General features: G+C 35.3%; 1 protein-coding gene and 1 long non-coding RNA gene across 2 annotated transcripts in view; one reads left to right on the forward strand and one right to left on the reverse strand.

Moving 5' to 3' along the window:
- The window catches only part of LOC138857936 (uncharacterized), a 154,908-nt gene extending 140,838 nt beyond the window's left edge, over nucleotides 1-14,070 (reverse strand). The window contains exon 1 of the long non-coding RNA XR_011397164.1: nucleotides 13,848-14,070. This is a non-coding gene — a long non-coding RNA (uncharacterized lncRNA). The remainder of the gene's footprint in view (nucleotides 1-13,847) is intronic.
- Nucleotides 1-16,449, forward strand: part of Egfrap (EGFR adaptor protein) — a 51,160-nt gene extending 34,711 nt beyond the window's left edge. Inside the window, exons 2-6 of the mRNA XM_036364558.2 lie at nucleotides 3,982-4,160; nucleotides 4,237-4,369; nucleotides 10,104-10,389; nucleotides 10,446-10,726; nucleotides 10,817-16,449. Of these exons, the coding sequence (XP_036220451.1) occupies nucleotides 4,063-4,160; nucleotides 4,237-4,369; nucleotides 10,104-10,389; nucleotides 10,446-10,726; nucleotides 10,817-11,044 (1,026 nt within the window). The 5' untranslated portion in view covers nucleotides 3,982-4,062 and the 3' untranslated portion in view covers nucleotides 11,045-16,449. The remainder of the gene's footprint in view (nucleotides 1-3,981; nucleotides 4,161-4,236; nucleotides 4,370-10,103; nucleotides 10,390-10,445; nucleotides 10,727-10,816) is intronic.
- Nucleotides 16,450-16,751: the final 302 nt, after the last annotated feature.

Here is a 16,751-nt window from a genome sequence, read left to right on the forward strand (position 1 = left end):
GTCATTAATTTCAATGCTATTGTCATCAGCGGTAATATTTAGTAACTCAGTGGCGCCTCAGTGTAGGTGGTCATGATTTTTGCTGCCATTGTTGCAAGGATGCATAAAAAATCAAAAAAAACAATTTGAAGCACAGCAGTTGCAGGCAAAAGCGCGCAAATCATTGGCGTCGAAAGTGAACTTTAACTGTCTGCCACAAAATGCATAAATACCGTGCAACATCATAAATTACGCTTGCGTTTGCAAAAGTTCTGCGCCAAAACGGAAGCACTGCACAAAACAACAATAATAATATATGAAAATATTATCAGCGTACAACAACAGCAGCAATGGCAAGTTTTATCAGGAACCGAAGTACGAGCAATTACCTTACCTTACCGTTAGCTGCAACCAGCCACGCTGCTTCAGTGGCGTCATCGAAGTGCACCTGGCTGCAATTTGTTTACTGCAACAACGCAAACTTTTTACTTTTCTATCGCAAGCTTTTTTGGTTTTTTTTCTTTTGGTTTTGGGTTCAAAAGTTTGTTGCGCGTCATTTGCCTCGTTGCTTCCTGTTTTGAGTTGTTATTCTTGAGGAAACTTTTAACCCCGCACACAATTAGATGTTTGCAACAAATTTTGTAATAGCCATTAATGCATCCCTGCGTACCGAAGTCAGTGAGCCAAATAATCTTTTTTATAACTTGCTAAGCGCTCAGGTAACAACCAATTTTAGCTGCAGCTTTAGTCACACAACTTGGCCTACATAAATGGCTAAAGTAAGGATTCATATATACATATTGGCAACGCTGGCTGCTTCAGCCAGCATTATTAGTTAAGCCTTTGGAAAAACCCCTTCGTAGAACTTTCGCCATCATAAATTTTGCTTTCTACTTTTAGTTTTTAACTTATCCACTTTTTGGGTTCACAGCGGAAAGTTTGGGCAAGAACTTTGAAAACCAAAAAAAATTAATGGCTATCGAGCAAATTTTTTTCGAACCGAGATTATTATTTTTATTAGGAAACAAGGACAGCAACAAGGAAGCTTTTTTAATTCTAAGACATAATTAATCATAATTGTTTGTATCCATTTTCTGATATCTTCGTATCCGCCAGCTGCTTCTTGGGGGAGAAAGGACGTGTGCAACATTTCAGATCGATATCTCAAGAACGTTAGAAATCGACTCAGCTCGTCACGCAGATCATTATGTATGGACTATTGGATTATTGTTTCCTTCAGTATTTCATAGCGATAGGAAACTTGAACCGAGGATTCCATCTCTACTTTGAAAATACCAGATGGTATCCCCTTTTTTGGTTGATCAGACTTTGTCAACTTCATCCGTAGCTCATTGCCTCTCTGCTATATGTACATACATAAAAAGTACTTATAAGCAGCTAATTACTTAAACAAAGAACAACAAGAACTGAACTATAAATTTTAATTAGCATATTAAATTTAATATGAGCAAAAGCAAAAACTTCGAACCTATTAATATTTTACGATCAAAACAAATATCAATATAAAACCGTTATCAGAAGATTTTACTAAGCGATTTGTGGCAATAACGGAAATATATATATCTATAAACTTTTCACACATAAATATCTTCCACGGTGGCACTCATAGCCGTTATTTTGTAGTTAGCTATTAAGCAATATTAAATAACAACTGCCTAATAAAGCCCAGGCAATTCACTGCACAAATAAAAAAGTTTATATGTATGGGTATCCTTACTGCATATCGGATTGCCAAACTTGAGTTCATAATAATCAAATATTAGTAATAAAATCAAAGTATATAACACACACACACATAAATGAAAGCTTATCCTTTGCCGACATAAAATTCAATGATGTGTAAACAATAACTGCAATAAAAGGACTAGAAACTGGACAAAATTCATGAATGGCATATAAAATATCAAAACTTACAAAAACAAAAAGTCCGTAACTGCGTAACGGCCGGTGGACTTTTTAAGCTTATTAAGCATTTTATGGCACACATATGCTCATAAAATCATAATGTCGCTAATGTCTGTCTATTGTTTGTTGAAATTTGGTTTGTTGGCTGGCGTTTACATTGAATAAAATTCGACAACAAATTGTTATGTGGTTTATCGATAACTTTTAGGATATGTTTGGGGAAAAACAAAACTGAAAGCTTTTTAAACTATTTACTCAAGTGGCTTCCAACTGTGTTTAAGATCCTTTTGTATTTGCTAATGCAAAGTTTTCATAACAAGCAATTATGGTAATAAGTTTCGGTTATATATACATATGTACGTTAGTGTGTATATAAAGGGAAATGCTAAACCTTACGCAGCATGGCTGACCATTATTTCATTTAAATAAGTTTTAAAAATGGTATTAAACATCCTAAAAGCTTTTAAACTAACGCAAACAAAAAGATTAACACGTTTGTGTTAAGTTGTGAAACGAGATAGGGATCATATAAAAAGGAGTTAATTAAATGAATTACTATAAAAAACATATAAACGGGAAGGCCAATCCAGAATAATGCAAAGTGACTTTAGGACTGCTAACTATGCTACAGATCCATTTTTTGTCAAAAAAACAGTCTTTGCTAGGCTCAGAATAGCAATCAAGATATAGGGTGAGCTTTGCCTAAATTCGAGAAGTCTTCTCTAAATAGTTTAAACAATAAAAACAAAATTTAAATAAATATTTGATTATTTCTTAAATATCTACATATGTACACGAAAAACACAGCCTATTTTCTTAATTTTAGCTACACAAATATTTGAATATTAATAATAGCCTTGTCTATAAAAATTTAACCGCTTTAGCACCAGACACCATCAAATTGGCCGCTGTGCCTGAAATAAACTTAAGCTTTAGACAGCTGTTGTCGTAATATTAGCAAATCTGCGTAGCAACTCTTTCTGGCCACAGCATTCCAAATATTTGATCACACAAAAAACTTGAAAACCGAAACAAGAACAGTTGCTGGCCAGACAAGAATCTGATATGCGGTGGCAAAGTACCATTAGAGCCACTTAAATGAAGTTAAAGACTTTGACAAGCCGCACAATTTGCCGCAACAGAGATGCCACATGAATGGCGGGCGAACTCCTACACCTTTTTTGTGTATATTTATGTATGTAGCTATATATAAAGGCCAAAACTTTGCGTTCTCAGATGCAGTTAAATTTACTCGTCCGCAGTTGTTCTTGCTGTTTCGGGTTTGCATTGTTTTAGCAATATTTGTATTGTTGTAGTTGTTTTATACCTATATACATACATAAGGGTTTTTTGAAAATTTGCAAGTGCTTAAAAGGGCTTAAGACATTTTCAAGGAAATTAAGTGTGGTGAAAGTAAGCATTGGTGTTATAGTTGAAAAGCTATCCGACGCTTTTTTCAACTTAAAAGTTAAAAAAGAGAGGAAGTGAATAAATTTACTATATTTATCGTACTACCCCCACAGAATCTAAGAGGCAATAATTGGTTCACGCATGAATATTCAAACTCTTCGAATTTGCTCTAATCCAAAATCGAAAAACCATTATATACAGTGACTAGTCAATAGTAACTGAGTATCGAATTTCAGAGATTACACTTTGTTACCACAACTAGAACGTTTTCTGCTAAAAAAAGCAATCTACCAAGTGAAAGCAGACTCAGAAAGGACAAGCATCATCAGAAAATTGTATAGGGATGGTGTTCTGATAATGGGATCAATATTTATAGGTCACCATTCTAGCTTACTCGCTCTCTTTATTGGTCAAAAAAATATCCATATTATACGAGGACTACATACTATTTTTTGAAACTCACTAAAGTCTTCGTGTTTTGGATTGTTTTTGTCCATGTTTCTCAAGTTGATTAACGCATTATATTTTACATTTTCTTTTACGGCCTTTTCAACTTATTATAGGCCAAATATTTCCTTTTTTGGACATTATTCTAAACCCTCAAAAATATCAAACCTACCTTTTTCCTCTAAATACTCTTAGACTCATCACAGTTTCTCTTTACAGCTCATTGAACTAAGAACTGCCAACACAAAACAACCAAAAAATTGGAGCAGAAAATATATTTGGTGCAATTTCACCATCAAAATGCAGGACATACGTTTGCGCGTCGAACAACCCATGTCGCGTGTGTCACCCACACAGACGCGCCGCCCCATACACCTACTGCCACAAATAAGCTTAAGGTATGTTACACATAATGACAGATTTTTATCTCTATTGCTAAGTATGCTGAAGCTAATTAAGTCTTCACCCACGCAGTTGCAATGAACCGCCTTTGGAAGCTCACCTGCAGCCCAGTCAACATGCAGTGCCGCGTTCACCGAGCTCCGAGGAAGACAACTCACCCACAGAAATGAATAATTGCCGACGTATGGCGGATAAGCCACCTTTGGTGAGTAGACTTTAATTTTTGATAAAGCTAAGTAAAGCAATATTCTTCTTCTTAAATATAAATTGTTCTGACCGAGTTTACATAAGCGCGCTAGTCGTTTCTTATTTCGGTAAAGCTCTGGAAGATCGCTTTGAGAGGCTTGAAATATGGATAGAGTGTATTTCTTCGAAGACTCGGTTAAAGCAGTCGCCAGAATTAGAACAGATTTTAAACAAACTCTTAAAGATAAACTAGCAGTTCCTTGCATTATCATTTTTCAATATTTTTATACTCTTGCACACACACATTGTTGCTAGAGAGTATAATAGCTATTTTTTGTTCGAAAACTCCATACTTCCTGAATGTTGTAAAATTCCCACTAAGTTATCTAAAAGATCATCTATATAGCATAAATCTAAGCGTCCAGATTAGCTCTTAGCTTATTCTGAGTTTTCGAAACGGAATGGAGAATATTATTAGTTTCTGCTGCTTCCGATCACGTACAAAATTTCTACCGAATGAACAAAAATGAGAAATCCTTTGAAACTCAAGGTTCGTCAGTTCTAGAAGAATTTAACGCTGAACTAAAAATATATTTTTTATACGAAAAAACGCTGATCTTTCACAATATCTTCGCGTTACTGTAGACACAACAACAAGAGTGAGATGTAATGCCTCGTCAGGCAGCCAAACACATTAAAAGTGCAAAAAATTCCAACCAAGTTTTCTGAATTCGCACTCAACTGCAGCAACACCAAAGTTCACTGATTTGTGTTTGTATGGCTGTGTATGTGCGAGTACTTTACCACATACTTTAGGATTCAAATTATGCCAACTAAGAGGGTACAAATACTCCTAGACGCAAAATTACAAGTCAAAACTTTTCTTATAGTTTTTCACATTCAATTACACAACAATGAACACAGCCACACACACACACATATGCAAGTGCATATCTACAGTGTGGTAGAAACTTCCAAACTTTATGACACACATAAATCTCGGCGATAAAAGCGTTGTAAAAAATTTGAACTAGAGACACAACCGAAAAATTATGCATGCACTCAACACAATAGCCTACAAACGCGCGCTCTATATGTATGTGTGTAGAATTGAATTTCACGCCTGTAAGTGACACGCGGCCCAGAAAGCGGCACTTCTTGGTGCATTGTCTGAGCGCAGTGCCGGAGCGAAGCACAATACGGATGTGAGTTTGCGCCGGAATGTGAATGGCAGTGCAACGCCTTTCTCTTGTTGCAGCACTGCCAGCGGTAAGCTGCGGCGATAGACTGCAATAGACGTTGTTGTTAAATCGTAAAAATTCCGTTTTCTTTTTCTAAATTCAAAAATAAAATTAAAGTTAGCCACTTTGTGGCCATTTTACATTTGGGCAGAGCCTCCATTCACATGCGCTGGTTGCGGATGCTCGCAGTCAAGACACGAAAGATCCAATTTCTGACTGCACAAAAGAAATTAATTTTAAAGCAAGTGAATTGGCTACCGTCAGCGCTTTTGGCACAGTCAAATATACAGATATTGATAAGACATACATATATATATACAGGCAAGCGCATACCAATCCAGTAGGAAAGTTTTACAACTTTTATTTCGAAGTTCCATGTGTAGTGAGAAACGTTAAATTCCTAATATTCCGATCATAAAAAAAAGAAATCTTAAAACGAGTCTTCTGTGGTCTGATCGCAAATTTAACAGAGGAATTGATGCTTAAATCGATTCCAAACAAGAGAGGTACATTAATTCCCGTATTTTAGACTCACTCTTCATAGAAATTCTGTTTTCTTTATTTTTGTTTGTACTGTTGCTTTTTGTTGTAAATAACAGTTAAGTAGTTCAGCTACATATTAAAGTTAATGATAGATCGAGGAGTCGAGGTTTACCCCACACTTTCATAAAATATTGAGAGATGGAAGAAAGGAGATTATTAGTGTCATGGAACACTCTTTCCATATATGAAGAAAAGTTTGGTCTAGTATCAAGCGGCAACTCGAAATCTTCGCATGCAATTGGTGCTCATTTAAATCCGTAGACTGCGTACACACTTTTTTTCTTGTTTGAAGGCACTTTTATAAGGCCATTCTCTTAGAAACTCTCGTCTCTGTTGGGCAAAAACTAGTACAACCGATTTTCACAAGCTTCTCTTGGGACGAACTTTTCGTCAACAATAGACAGAAACTGGTAGTAATCACTTGTGTATTGTGCGAACAATGATGTGGATGCATAAAAGCCTCCCAACCAAGCTTCCAGAGCTTCTGACGAGTCCCATTCAAGGTATGTGGCCTGGGGTTGTCCTAAAGGAACACAATAACCCTCCTATTGGCCGAAGCTTGTCGATTGGACGATTGCTTCTTTCTGAACGTTGTTGACAGCGTAGTCTGAATTCAAAGATTCCCTGTCAATCCCAACATATAGTAAAACCTTCCTGACCGTCAATCTTGGCTTGACCTCGATTCGATTACCACCGTTTTCACTTAGCGCTGTCGTTAGTAAGACACATTTTATCACCAGTAATAATCCACTTCAGAAATGCAGCGATTCGCAGATAGGAACTCGGTCCATGAGCACCCGAGCTTATTTTTGTATCCAGTTTTATTTAAATAATTTCAACGGTATTTAGCTCATAGGCGATACAAACAGTGCTTACATGGCGGGCAGACTTGATGACTTTAATTACTTTATCCTTTCGAAAAATAATTGATTTATTTTTACTAGACCTGCATTACATAATATCATTTATTTTCATTTACTTGTACAAGTTGTCTCTTCGTGGGTTTCCTTTAGTCTTACTACTAAGTTCCCCAGTTTTCATTGCTATTTTTTTTTTTTCAAGCTAGAATACTTAGGATCCCAATAACACAATCAAAAAACTTGAAATCATACAAGCAACATTTCCTACAGGCTGCTTTTAGGAGTGCAATCACAAAAACATGCAAATGCACTTGAAGTGCGAGATGCTCACTGGCGCTTCGGCGGATATAAAAGGATTAATATGCTCCCGATAAGCTCCCGGTTTTTTAGTTCATTTATGCACATCACAAAAAGCACTTCAGGAACTTTGCTTTTCTTCATTTTGTGTGTTTTAAGTTTTCATGTGTTCTTTTTGGTGTGTGCCCATGTCTTATTTACCGGTTGACAAGTTTGTATGTCGTCTAAAAACAAAACAGCTGCCGGCGAGACACTCTTCGGTCTGTGTTACTGAACTACCGGTGTGCCTACCAAGCTTTAGATAGCTTTAGATGTGACCAGGTATGTAAGCGTGTGTGCGTTAGTTGCATAAGTACAAGCATACATACATACTTATCTGGCATGCATTTACCCAATTTGCCAGACGGTTGAATAAGCTTACTAACTGCTCGCTAACACAAGCGCACAGACTTATGCTGTTCGAGATTTGGTGTCCTTAGCCCGAAAATTCAGTCGACCTTCAATTGCAGTCAATGAACGCTCGGCATTGTTTTTTGCGCACTTGATGCATGCACATACCCATGTATACCCTAGTAGTATAGTGTGGTACCTTTATAAATCGCTGTAAAGTGTATGCTCTGTTCTCATTTTTCGCTTTGTCCTTTTGTTATTTCCATTGTCTTCAAATTCGTTTCCGTTCAGCACTCGAGTTAAGTTAGCTTTGTTAGAAGAATGACCATGGTTTTGTAGACTTTTGTTGTTAGAGTAGTTGGGCAGCGGAATAAGTATATGGATTTAGTCGAACTTTTTTGTATGTAGAAAAGATATAAGATATTTAAAGTCTTAAAGTTCATTTCAAGGCACTATATTCACTTCCATAAATATTGAACCTCGTTTTGTTTAAAAGATTTAACAATTATGGAATAAGAGAAGAAATAAAGCTTGCGAAATCTTGGGCTGCCGGAAAATCGGATAATGTGGGTGGTGGATGAGTTTATTCAACTTTGAACTTCGTAAATAATGGATTCCCTAAATTTCCATTCAGCTTCAGAAACGGTTACTTTAAGGAAGGGTTTGCATACCAAAGACATTATGTGCCCGTACTTTTTTAAAATCGAAGACGGGTTTCTAAATGATTTCAGTGAGACGATGAAATAACTCATACTAAGCGTAAAATCATAAGCTTATTGGAACAAACTTTTGGTGACCGAATGTGCCTACTATTTGGTCAATGGTATATACAAGTATATAATATATAAAGTAGGCAGGTAGGAAGATGGTCTTCATAAGAAAATGTCTCCGATATCGTCAATATTGTTGTGTATGCTTTTAAGAGTTTTGAAGTTGCTGCTTGAGTGACTTCCAAAGATTTCGGGACCTTTTCTTGTTCTTGCCTATATTCATCGAGTAATACTTCTAGTTTCTCATCTTTATTCTTTTACACAGAAGGAACTTTCAATAAATACTATTTCTCTATTATTGCCGACAGCAGCTGGATATCTCTCGTAACCTCATAAAATCGTTGCGATTCTAATGCATCAGCTGTTCGATGATAAATTAGTTGACTTAATCACTACTTATCAATGTAGCATCATTTTACTCAGTTTCAACCTTATCGAAACACAAAGTGCTGTTACAGAACTTAAACTATTCGAGATCCTTCTCTGAGGTTGTTCGTATTTATCCCATTATTCCCTTATCAAACATACCAACTTCTGAATAGATGCTTTAAAATGGCGAGTTCATTACAACAAAAGTCATTAACCTGCAATGAAAAACCGACTAAAGAACAGAAAACCCAACAGTTTAATTAATTTCAACGTCAAACCAATTCATTCACTCAGCGAGTTGGTAAATTCAAAAAAATTAAAAACAAATCACACGCAATAGATTTACTAAGCGAAGTTTTGCTGCGTTTGTGGTTAACCACGAATTTGACACGCTAAAACTTTTCCAATTTCGCCACTAAAGTTCGAACTGAACCTGCAGCAGATGCTAAGTACTCGAATTAAAATCGCTTGAGGCGCTATTTGCATTTAAAATGAGAAATCGAACTGGTTTAGTGACATTCATTTAACATTAACACTTCTTTTTCCTACTTTAATCCAAATGGATGGTAAATTAGGAAGGTAAACGGGAAACGTGAAAGTTTCATTGAATGAAATTAAATTAGAAGGGTAAAAGCTGAATAAAAGCACAGGCACAAAAATGCATTTGCATTAATCTAAGAAAGTAGCTGAGTCCTCTACTAATCACATAGGACCTTCGAGTCCTTAAGTATGAAGGATCCAAAGGGACCAGTAAGTACTACCAGTAACTGAGTCTTCTGGTCTTTAATTATGAAGGATATAAATATGAACTTCCACTGAGGCAGGCGTGGACTTAAACTTGACTGTTTTCGGTTGTTGTTGTTGTTGTAGCGGCAGAATTTGACAGTCCTTGGCCGGAATAAATCCAGGTCCGTTCCGGTTACGTAGACCCGACTGTCGTGGGAACGGACATTGGTATTGGCTGTTGTCGGTTATTGGTAATGGCTTTAAGAGTTTTTTTTACAAGATTTCTCTTTATTTTCCCTGCGAAGCCGAGCCGATTGGGTTCTATTTTAAATACCACAGCAATAAATAATCAAACAAAAAACTAACACATGTCAAAACTAAAGTTCATATAAAATTATTAGAATTAGCAACTTTGGAAAGACAAGAACCCTACAATATTGAACGAGTCCATATTTCCAGTTTATTAAACACCAATTACAATACCGGGAAAGTAAATAATTGAAGGTGGCTATTATATTTAATAGTTTTACTGCATTTTGCGTTTCAATTATTTTCAGGTCAAACGCCTCACAATGGGTATGGGTCTGCTGCGTGGTACCGAAGATAGTCGCCCACTGGTGCATACAGCCTCATCTTCACTCAATTCAGGTTCATCACAAACCATCTCCGATGGCTATGTGAACGAAGCCATTTGCGAGCCAGAGAAAATGATTACCAACAAATTCGGCGACTCCTGTCGGCAGTCGTTGACCGCGCTGCCCACGCTGGAAGCGGCGCATATGGGCTTGCAGGAACACACCGAATTTAGCTATAAGAAAAAGTATCTGCGTGAAACGTGTAGTGGTAAGACGAGAAGAATGCATTTGTATAATAAAATATAAACAACTTTTTTGCTATAGCCAACTCCAGTCCAAAGATGTTTGCGCCCAGCGCGCCGCTACGGCTCGACAATCTCAGCTTGGCGGAGCAGCACGAACTGAAAGGCGCCGCCTGGTTTCAAGCCGGCATTCCGCGTGAGATCTCATTGGAGGTGCTGTCGCGTCAGAGCCCTGGCGCCTTCCTGGTGCGGCAGAGTAGCACCAAACCCGGCTGTTTTGCATTATCACTGCGCGTGCCACCGCCCGCGCCCAAAGTGGCACACTACCTGATACTGCGTACGCCGCGTGGCTATAAAATCAAGGTTAGTTACATGCTGTTGTAATTTGATACCGTTTTGAAATGTGCTGAAGCGGAATGCTCATACACAAATTTTTTTCCCATACTCTTGCAGGGCTTCACCAAGGAGTTCTCCTCATTGCGCGCGCTCATTACACATCATTCGGTAATGCCAGAGCTGTTGCCTGTGCCACTGACTTTACCACGTCCAACGAATATGGGCGCCGGCGCACCGGGTAGTCGACATGGCTCACGAGGCAGTGAATTGGATGGCTGTGATGATTTCGATACTTATGGATCGCTAAATGATTTTCGCAAAATGATGGCCGATTTGAATGTATGACTTTTGAGTGAGACAATGATTGAGGATATCGGACTGATGACGCCAAGTAAGCGTGGCGATGCACCAGCAACGGCAACAACAACTGCAACACCAACAAGTTGACCTCGAATCAGCTGTCTGAGGCGCTGGTGGTGTGGACAGGGTTGATGAATTTAGGTGTAGAACAACAAATAAAACAACAATAACAACACAATAGTAAAGTATAGCTATAAGAAAAGGAGTCACAAACAGCAGCATAGCAAAGGCCACTGCACATATTGTCGTTAGTGGCAACGTTGCAAGCAGCAGCCAGCTAAAGTGCTCGTGTTGCAAGCATTGCAAGATTTGATATATTATCGAGACAGTGCGAACGTTAACGAGTCATCATCAAGAGAACATGCAACATGTAATACAAAAACAACAACAAGAGCATGCAACATGTATTACAAAAACAACAACAGCAACAACAATGGCGTAATTGACAACCACAGCGCAAAGTTCGAGTTACAGCACAATTCAATCAACAGACACAACAACAACAACCATAAAATCAAGTACAATAACAACAACAAGCACAACATTTATTATAAATAGCATATGCTCCACTCCAATGGCATTGACAATGACCATGATAAGTGATACCAGCAACTTTCATGCCACACACAAACCTCATCCTGCAACAGCCATATAAAGTGCACTAATAAAAACAACAACCTGCGCAACAAGCGCATAGCTGATATCCACACAGAACAGTTAAAGTGCTGTTTAATTAATTAACACCGACAAGCGATACACCAGCAGCAAACACAAGCCAGGCAACCAAATGTCGGACGACAAACGAAATCTAGGCTCCACAAATCAGCCAACTTGCACCCACTCATGCGTCGCATGCACTACTGTCTGCCGTTGTCCACTCTACGTCACTGGCTATGCAGCACTCAACCTGCCGCAGACAACATTTAGCCTCGGTGACTTGTTGAAATTCTAGCAAAATGCAGAGTTTACGGCAAATAGCTGCATAACTGCAATCATCAGCTATTGTCTATGTGAGTGTGTGTGTGCATAACTTTAGTGACTACTGTTGATTAAGCTCTGTAATTATTTTAATTGGGCAACATATTCAATGAAATAGCAGGCAGACATTTCTGGCTAATGAAAATCACAGAATCACAGAAGATTTACGGCACATAAACGAATCGCCAGCTATGCGAGTAATACCTACGTAAATTTATTAGTTAGTGCGTGTGAGCAAACTTAATTCCAAAATATTTAGGTGTGCTTTTTGCAAAGGTATTCGCTTGCTTGGAAGTGGCTTAGTAATTTAACAAAGCCAAGCAGTAATTGATTTATCACCATTAAGTGAAGCTGTATGTTTGTATGTATGTATTTACTATGCCTCAATGCAAATGTGTTTAGCAAGAATGCCAGACAAGGCATTAGAAGTGTAATCACTAAGACGTCTTAACCGCATGTCTCATATGTAAACTAAGTATTACGGGGATTGCTTAGGAAATAGTTATTTTTTAGACAACTGGCTGAAAATTAAGTTGAAGTAATCAAATATTTTCATGGGTCCGGAAAATTAGTCTAAGGCTTGAAGTATGCTCTTTGAGTTACATAAATATGAGTTTCGAATATAAATTTAACACTAAGTTTCTATCCAGCGAGCTTCTCTGACGGCTTGAAAACTGATAAACGCCGCTGCAGTCCATTTGCGGAAAATACGGTAAATACAGAAGCAATTAGAAACCCAACTTTTGAAATTTGGCGATTATTTTTGGTGATTTCTGACTCACTGCATTGGTCGATTGTGAGATCGGTCCCGATCCACCTTGCAGACATAGCTAAATATCCAGGAACGTTACTTCCATAGGCTTTACCTCGCGAAGCAATTGTCCGAAACTGTGAAATAATCGTTTGTGATAACGGTATTTGAAAATTAATTTTACTACAAAACATCTAGGTTAGATTCTAGTGACACTCTCTCATTGAAAGGAAAATAATTAATTATCCTTACTGATATTTTTGTTAGCGGTCATAAATTTATAAATTTACAAAACTTCAAGCCCCAGATTAACAAAAAATTTTAAAAATGCGTTCATTCAATCCAATGAAGCAAAAAAATTCAAAATTTGGGAATTAATACATATGCATTAATTACTTTATTTTATATAGAAAATGTATTAGTATAATCCGGATTTTTTATTTCCTTTATACGATTAAAAATTATCAAACTTGACCCCGACTGACAAAAACAAAAGCACGTATCACGTATTTTAATACAAATTTTTATTACCGCCTTCAAATTGGCTTTTAGGCTCACACGAACATATAAAAAGGTTCAACCAATCTAAGAAATTTTTTTATCGATTCGGTTTAGACACGCAGGTTATATGGGCCACTATTGGTCTTATTTTTTTTTATCAGATCGTATGCGCACAAATAACACTTCAACATTTTTTCTAAACAAATTATTTCATCAGTTTTAGGTATTTTAAAATATTTTAACAAATTTCATTAATAGCCTCTGCTGTAACATTGAATTCACTGTACGAGTAGAAAATGTTAAAGAATTCAATGCTTATTAGCATTCTCTGTTTTTATTAACATTCTCTGTATTAACTGCTGTTGCCGCCACTGCATATTAACAGTTGCAATCTAGACTGCAAACCCAAGCGCAAAGCGAAAACAAGCAGACATATACATATATGTAAATGCACATACACACATACATACATTTATACCTACATAGTATGCACATGCACACATATAACAAGAGATTCTTAATTTTTTATTGTTATTGTTCTTCAATAATGTGACTTACCTCAACTTTTGCAAAGCCATTACACTTGAAATATTGAAAATACCAGCACTGCGCTTCACCTCAACTCACAATTTACGAATCACCAGAAACTTTTTAGCGGATTTGCATCCGGTGCTCCCACAATCAAACACACTCACTTTTTTATTCACAAAATTGAGCTAAAAAAAAACATCCAGTAAAACTTTTTAACTACCACACGATTGAAAACGCGCACAACTTTTAATATATATAATATTAGCAACAATAAAAATTTCCACTTGAATTTAATGCACAAATTGCATTTTACAAACTGAATAAACACAGAGTGGCAGGAAGTTTAAGAAATTAGTTTCGGCTATCGTTAGCATGCTGTTACAGAAATTAAAATATTAATATAATTTATGCAAACGCTTAACTATTGTATTTTACATACATCAACAGTTTCAAAAAAATTTTAAAACTATTTATGTCGTTAATTTTATTATTGCAAATTATTTTAAAATGCACACATACATAAGCGAATTTCTGTACACAGATTAAACTATAACAATTAAAAAGAAAGTTTTTATTTACCCATAAATACCTTTAAATTTTACTTTTTATTAAATTTAATAACAAAAAATATATTTATATAATTAGTTCTAAATAATTATACATGAAAATAATTGAATCGCATGTGCACCCTGTGTTCAGCAAACTTGAAACGTCATCTGAACCGTTAATTATCGTTCGCGCTTCTTCAACAGTTTTCGCTCTACTTCGTACTTGCAATTTAAAATTGTGAATTTCGCATTAGATATTGTGGTAATTAAAAAATTTCAACCGTAATTATATAGTAAAAAGTGTTGTGCCTCAAAAATAAGTCCAATTTTCCGCCGTGCTATATTTTGTATGTGATTTTTTCATGTCGGAAGAAATCAGCTAAAGTGTATCGCGCTATACGACGCCACAGAGCAATAGTATGAAAAAGGCAATTGTCATACTTCATTTAGCAAGATAAGCAACAAATTCGAGTATTTTGTCACAGTTTGAAGTAAGTCTCATTAGAAGAACACATATAGTTTAGTGTGGCTAAGGTTAACTGCGATTTAGCTACAATGAGGCCGACGCTGGGGCTACGGCGTAGCAACAACGTTATCTTGTGAGGTTATTGTTTTACAAATACATTTGTACATACATTCTTGCATACTTACATACATACATTTTCGTTGCATTTTCTGCCAAATATTCTTTAAAATATTATATATAAGGTGACTTATAAATTTGAAATGAATGAGTGGTTGTGTTGGAGGGAACAACAGAAATTTGTATAAAAATAAAAAGTAAAATGACGGAATTCCCACAAAAAAATGTCTCTACGTAATAATAAAAATAAAATTTAAATTTATACAGCTACATACATATATACGTAATTAATATATTATTTACTAATATAAATATATGTATACGAGTTGCTTATAAAAAATGTTTATTATATTAAATATTTTATGAAACTATAACTTAAACTCTATCCAACATACAATAAAACGAATAAATTTCTGATATATGATATATATGATGCTATATACCACATATAACAAATTAACAGTGTATACTAAGTGATGTTAACACCTAAAAATGTTTATCGCCTAAACTAAAAGAGTAAAACTTGAAATTACAGGAATATATGCTAAGTATGTGCACTTAAATACTTTAAAATTACAAAATATACATATAATATTTATGTACGAATATATTACACGTTCAAAAACGAATTTAAAATTATAAAAACAAAACTTGCTAATTTTCCTAGACTATGTGTATGTGAATCTTCCTTAAATTAAATTAACAATGTATAAAAAATGGCTACAGACAGCTGAACACAAGCATAAAACGGAAAAATAAATTAAACAATATTGACGTATATATCTGTAAACACATTGTTTTTGTTGTTACGCTCTTTCAAATATTGTAGTTGCAGTTATCAAATGTTATGCGCTTTGTGACTACAATTATATTACTACAAGCTGTGCTATGCTACGCTAATTATGTTTATTTATATGCAAATGAAACAATAAAACACACATATATACGTATGAATGCTTATAAAGCAAAGGTGTACTATAAAAATATGTAAAAGTATATATATAATGCTTGGTAAATGAATACATACCAACATATGTATGTGCTTATAGTGAGAAAGATAGTCGTATAATTGCACAAATTTTACTGTTATAAATGTATCTTCATTCATAATACTTAATTTAACAAAAATAAATATATAATATAAAAACAAACAATTTTATATTTGTTGGTTAGTAGTAAATGTAAAACAAATATGCTTTAAATTATTGTCTAAATTAAGTATATATTATTTAAGCGAAATACTAAGAAAAAACAATAAATAATATCAATGAATATAATATAGTAAATATAAATAATATAATATAGATATACGCATATATAATATGTGAAGTACGTAAATATATACAATACATAGATATGAATAATTACTTGTGAGATAGAAAATAAAATTTATAAATGTTTACTAAAAAATATTTGTATTGCATGTAAACTTATAGTTAGTTATGTATACAATATGTAATTAAATGATTCCAATACACAATACAGAATGCATTGAAAACATGAATTTCAATTTCGCTTACTATTAGTAATCGGAAAGTGAGGTTATAGTCTTATAAAAAACCAATATTTTATTTTTTCAAGATCTATGAGTGTTTAGTGTGTGCTACAATCTCTTAAAAGATTGCATATTTTTAACACTTCGGTCGCAAATTCTTGCTTATAAATTAAATGAAAGCAAAAATTCTTTTTCTAGGTTATGTTCGAAAAACACTTATGAAAAACCCGCATTTGCTTTTGCAAGGCTTAGCAGTGTTTAAAATGAGTTATAATTTCTAATGAAATTGCATATTTTTATACTTT

Source organism: Bactrocera oleae, chromosome 6, assembly GCF_042242935.1.
Source record: "Bactrocera oleae isolate idBacOlea1 chromosome 6, idBacOlea1, whole genome shotgun sequence".
NCBI classification, from domain to species: domain Eukaryota; kingdom Metazoa; phylum Arthropoda; class Insecta; order Diptera; family Tephritidae; genus Bactrocera; species Bactrocera oleae.